Raw genomic sequence first — 6257 nt, forward strand, 5'->3', positions numbered from 1 at the left:
TATATCCCCCCTCCCCCCTTCTCTCTCTCTCTCTCTCTCTCTCTCTCTCTCTCTCTCTTCTTTTTTAAATTTGAAAATTTTTATACAATATTCTTTAATTTTTATTGAGAGGAGGGAAACACCAAAATTTGAAGGAGGGGGGTAATCTAGAATTTGAAAGTTTAGGCGCTAAATTTGGTTGTCAGATATAACAGTGGTAATCTACGTGGTAATAACAGTGGTAATATACGCGATAATAACAACGAATACAGTCGCGGTAATATTTTAGACACAAAAAAATCCCCCGCCCTCCTCTCTCTTGTTTCTCTACTTCAATTTTCACCTTCTCTCTACAAAACGCGATAAAATAGCGCGGTAAACACTTGGAGATTTTCATAGTGTTTGACTCTCTCTCTCTCTCTCTCTCTCTCAAATGTGTTTGTGCTTCCCCATAGGCCCCATAAAGGCACCTAAAGGGGGCCCTTCCAAGGAAATATATACCCTACCATCAAGAAAATGCACCAACTTGCTAAGAAGTTGGGGGTGACATGACTTTTCAATGGGGGTGCTTCAACATCAACCATTCTCTTTTACAACCTACAACACCCAATTCCCATTCCACACAACTACGCCACGTGTTAACAAAAAGGGGTTGATGCATAAGAAATTGACTATTGAGGGGGTTTATGGACACCTACACCGGCGTACATTTGAGCCCCCTAAATTAGATGGTCTCTTCAAAGTAATTAGCTTATGGGAGAGTGCTCTGACACTGTGAAGAGATCTGATTTGTCTCCTCTTTGAGAGCCTTAGATGGTCATGGTTTGGTACTCGGGGGGTTCATCATTCAATACCCCCCTATATAACATGCGCTCATGGGGTATTAAAAAAACTCATCTTTTAACATGTCTGAATGAATGAAATGACCTCTTACTTTAAGAGTTCTTTTCAAAATTGATTATAAAAACCCTTTATTTTAATGTATCTCTGTTAAATTGCCTAAAAGTTTGCATTTTAAAACTTCTCCTTTCGAGTTCACATTCTACATCAACATGATTACATAGTGCACCCCTCGAAGTTTGGTAGGAAGGCTATTTTCTCACTCACTTTTTCTTAGTAAACAGTGTGAGTAAGTCCGTGGTGTGTGTGTGTGTGTGTGTGTATATATATATATATATATATATATATATATATATATATATATATATATATATATATATATATATATAGAGAGAGAGAGAGAGAGAGAGAGAGAGAGAGAGAGAGAGAGAGAGAGAGAGATACTTTCACACATAAGCAGTGAAGGTAACATTTTCTTTTGAATGAATTTGTTGCTGAAGGTAGCACCGTCGTTGGAGGCGGTGGAAAATTATACTCATGGTTTTGATATTGGATCACCTATTGCTACCATTCGTGAGTGTGTGCTATTGTCCATGTTTGCAATGATAATCGATTTATTCGTTTAGGGATTTGAACTGGGAAAGATTCTATCATTTGGGTGAAGAGATTCTGAGGGCTTTGTATGGAAGCATGGGTGCAACATATAGGTTGTAGCTAGAAGCTTTTCCATAGAATATTAGCAGGCAGAGGAGCCAACCCATCTCTCTATTTTTGAGTGCCTACTAGCATTAGCACAAGGGCACATCGGCCCTGCTTGATGTCTACAAAACTAACTGGAACTCTTGAACACTACTTATGAGGGATGGAGCACAAGTATCTTATTGCAAGAGATTGTGGGGTTGAGATGATGCATATCTTGGTGTGAGGACCTCATAGTATGAACTGATTGGCATGGCCACTGAGGAAATTAGTAAATCAACATCTCCACTTTGAAAGCATGTTTTTACAAAGTTTCTCCAAGCAAAGATACAAACACCTTACATTTTCCTCCTCCTTCAGTCCGGATTACTTCCTATCAATGTTGAGGGCATGAATTCCATGGGAACCATGAAAAGGATGCATCAAAGCTCTCCACCGAAGCTTCCTAGAATTTCATGGGAGGCAAAGTGACAAGCTTAAAAGACCCATAAGAGCATGATATTGAGGTCAAGAAGGATGCAAGGCATCAAAGAGTGGTTGGAAGATGGAATGCAACACACTTGCTTCTTGATGCATCACTAGACCCTACAATGGATGATACAACTTCAATGTATCACCACATGGGACAAATGTGCAGGACACAAACATGCTACAACTTTTCCCTTATACATGATTTGCACCATAGCAACAATCTAGCTTAGCTAGGATGTTGGGGAAGAGTCCCTTTGCACATGCATAATTTGCCTTGCAAGTTCAAGAGTTAGAGCATCATACCCTAGTGGAGTGCTCAGCTTTTTAGCACATTTGATCATTTTTTCCTCACCTAAACGGTTGGATTCGTGCGGAGTTGCATTCCTTGAACAGGCGCGTGATAGGTGGGTTGGATAAGGCGTGGGAGTGTGGAGGGGCAGGCCAAGAGCTCGAGCAGCGAGCGCAATAGTGGGGACCCTAATCCTTTTACCCCATGCAGATCTGATCTATGCGCGCATGCGTTGCGTTTTTCCATTTACGCTTTAGCTCATATCTAGCTTAGGTGATCTTTGTGTGCTAAAGAAAATAAAGGGAGAGGCTTTTGTTCAATGAAATCTTTACATGAAAATACTGAGGAGAGGAGTCTTGCCTTACAAGCAGTCTATCTAGCATTTGAATCTAGAAGATTTACATTATAACAATATCATGCATTCTAATCTAGGAATCGTCCTCTTCCTCTTCCTGCTTTCCTCGTCCAGAGCCTGCATGATGCATGGTTTAAAGGTAAAGCATGAAGGCAATGTTGAATGAGCAAGCAAAATGTGAGGCAGTGGAATGACGGTTCGTATGCCTTTCTGAGGAGCAGAGTCGAAAGCGAGCAATCCAAGTCCATATGCCTAGTGGCATCTTTAAAAGACTGCGCCAACAGGAAGGATGTAAGCGAGGGCTCTAAACTGCACGCATACATTCGCGCAAATGGCTCTCTCTTCAAGAGCCCCTTTCTTGGGAATACGCTTGTCAGTATGTATGCAAAATGTGGTGAGTTTCCCAGCGCAGAGCAAGTTCTGCTCCAGCTCCCTACCCGGGATGTTGTCTCCTGGAATGCCCTCATTGCTGGACTTGCTAAAAACTCCCATGGGGCGGAAGCTCTCACTTGTTACCGCTGCATGCAAAGTGAGGGCTTGTCGCCCAATGACATCACCTATGCTTGCATGTTGAAAACCTGCAGCATGACTCAAAATGTTGACATGGGCAAGCAGCTTCATGTTGAGATAGTCAATCGTGGACTTTTAGAGAATAATGTTGTGCTCGGCACCGCATTGGTCGACATGTATGCCAAATGTGGTGTCTTAGCAATAGCCCAGCAAACACTCAATGAGCTTTCTGTGCGGAATGCTGCCACTTGGTCAACATTGATTGGGGGGTACACCCGACAAGGACAAGGTAAGGAAGCTTTGAACAGTTATGAACAAATGCGGAGTGAGCGTGTCTCTCCAGATGCAATCACCTATGCTTGCACCTTGAAAGCATGTGGCATTGCAGGAGCATTTCAAAAAGGCAAACAAATTCATGATGAGATTGTTGCTCAAGGGCTCTTAGAGAACAATGTTGTGCTTGGCAATGCGTTGGTTGACATGTATGTCAAATGTGGGAAGCTATCAAAAGCACAAGAATTGCTTGATAACCTGCCTACACATAATGCAGTCTCATGGAACATACTTATTACTGGATATGCTCAGAGGGGCCTTGCCTGTGAAGCGTTGGATTGCTACAAGCAGATGCAAAGTGAGGGCTTTTGTCCTGATGCAATCACATATGCCTGCACCTTGAAGGCATGCGGCATCATGGGGGCAGTTGATCTAGGCATAGACATTCATAAGAAAATCGTGAATAATCTGTGCTTAGGACAAAACATTATGCTTGGTGCTTCTTTGATTGACATGTATGCTAAATGCAGTTTGTTGTTAAAAGCGGCGCAAGTGCTCTATGAGCTTCATGGTAGAGATGTGGTCTCTTGGAACGCGCTAATTGCAGGCCATGTTCAACAAGGGAAAGGCAAAGAAGCGCTGCAATTTTATGAACAAATGAAAATTGAGGGAGTGTTTCCGGACGCAATTACTTATGCTAGTGTCTTGAAGGCTTGTGGCATCACCCAGAATGCTCACAAGGGCAAACAAATTCATGGTGAGATTGTTAATCAAGGACCCTTGCATGAGAATGTCATGCTCGGCAATGCCCTAGTCAACATGTATGCTAAATGTGGATTGCTCTCAAATGCACAGCAACTGCTTGACAAGCTTTGTACCCGAGATGTAGTGTCTTGGAATGCATTGATTGCAGGCTTTGCCCAGAATGGGCAAGGTGAGGAAGCTTTAAGATGTTACGAACGCATGCAACGCGCTGGTCATTCTCCAGATGCAATCACCTATGCTTGCATTTTGAGGGCCTGTAGCATCAGTAAAGAAATTATTAGGGGCAAAAGATTACATCAAGAAGTTATCAATGAAGGGCTCTTAAAAGCTAATGATGTACTAGGGAATGCCTTGGTTGACATGTATGCAAAATGTGGTGTACTCATGAAAGCACAAGAAGTACATGAAAAGCTCTCATCCCGAGATGTAGTTTCTTGGTCCGCACTGATTGGAGGGTATGCCCAATATGGGCATGGGAAGGAAGCTTTGAAGTGTTTTCAAAAAATGCGGAAGGAGGGTCTAATTCCTAACTTGGTCTGTTGGAATGCACTGATAGGAGGATTCGCCAAACAAGGGCACATTAGAAAAGTGTTGGGCTGTCTGCAAATGATGCAAGAGGAGGGCATCTCTCCAGATGCCATCACCTTTCTTTGCATTCTGGATGCATGTAGTCATTCTGGTCTCGTCGATGAGGGCCAGACGTATTTTGAGAGCATGTGGCAAAACTTCGGGGTTACACCAAACATAGAGCACTACGCCTGCCTGATGGATCTTTTTTGTCGTGCAGGGTTTGCGGACAAAGCTATATCAGTAATCAAGAAGACTGATTATACTCCACTTTGGGCTGCTCTTGATGGTGATTGTGATAAAGGGAGATTTCTACTTCGAGGGAAACATCTTGTAACCTATTACAGGTGTATGTCCTTTGCCCATGCTTGGTATCCTTTACCAGTATGAACCGACATCTTCACTAACATTGCTAATGTGTGCCAACAGAGGAGATTTGTTGGTAGCATTAGGGACATCAAGGCACATTTTATAAGGTTTGGCTGGACAGCAAACAAACACAACTTTTTGTTGGAGAAGGATTTGATGGATGTGCTTGATGCTCTGAAAGCTGACGTGCGTCTTCTTCTGGTCAAGGAGACAGCAAGAAGGAAACCAAGAGCACGCAATGGTCCATATGAGAGAGCTGTTATGCAGGACGGTACCTTAATTTGCACCTAATGACAGCGACTGCGAAGCGTATAATGTAGGATGCAGCCTCATAAAGTGTGTGGGATGCATTTATGTAGACAAGCAATGTACTGGGGAACAAAATGATTGGCATATTTATGGTTGGCAAGTGATTACATGTATTTCCTCTGCACTTCCACACAAAATCCCAAACCTGTCTTCGACAGCCTTCAAGGCAGGGCAATAGAGAAGGATTTTCTTGAGCTTCTTCAAAGTTCTCACTAGAGACCCAGATGCAAGCTGCCTTCACACCTTCGCCTGAAAGTGCTCTTCCAAGACTGCATATATGCTGATTTTGTTTCCGGGGATCAAAATTTCAGCAAGCAATTGCATCTGTCACATGCACACACTTGTCTAGCACTTATTTGCAGAGACAAAATGGTGCACCAGATAATGGCAATCATAAATAAGTTGTAAACAGCTTGTAGGAGAGGCTGGAACATGCTTGTTTGCAAATCCAATTTTATAGGAAGAATGAATTGAGAATTGATTCATGTGATTCTTGTGACCTTTATAACCCGAGGAGGTAATCATGCACCCAATGACATTCTTCAATGAAGAAAAAGTGGGCCAGACATATCTAGCAAATCTTGGGAAAATACACAAATTTCGGACAATTCTTTGTGTCACAGAAGTTGTGAGGTTGCATTGTTCTCAACAAACTATAATGGAGCATGTGCATGCACGTATTAGTATACACACACCCATTTTCAACTTTGCACATACCACACAATGACACACATATACACCAGCATGTGCATGCACGTATTAGTATACACACCCATTTTCAGCTTTGCACATACCACACAATGACACACATATACACCTTCTTACTATTTA

At 42.4% G+C, this 6257-nt stretch overlaps 1 protein-coding gene across 1 annotated transcript; it reads left to right on the plus strand.

Annotated features, from left to right (window-relative positions):
• The first annotated feature begins 2623 nt into the window (after positions 1 to 2623).
• LOC147458682 (pentatricopeptide repeat-containing protein At4g18520, chloroplastic-like) lies at positions 2624 to 6034 on the plus strand. Its single transcript, XM_086510131.1, has one exon. The coding sequence runs from the start codon at positions 2796 to 2798 to the stop codon at positions 5136 to 5138; it is 2343 nt and encodes a 780-aa protein (XP_086366257.1). The 5' UTR covers positions 2624 to 2795; the 3' UTR covers positions 5139 to 6034.
• The last annotated feature ends 223 nt before the right edge of the window (positions 6035 to 6257 follow it).

Source organism: Adiantum capillus-veneris, chromosome 4, assembly GCF_014529385.1.
Source record: "Adiantum capillus-veneris isolate H3 chromosome 4, ASM1452938v2, whole genome shotgun sequence".
Taxonomy (NCBI): domain Eukaryota; kingdom Viridiplantae; phylum Streptophyta; class Polypodiopsida; order Polypodiales; family Pteridaceae; genus Adiantum; species Adiantum capillus-veneris.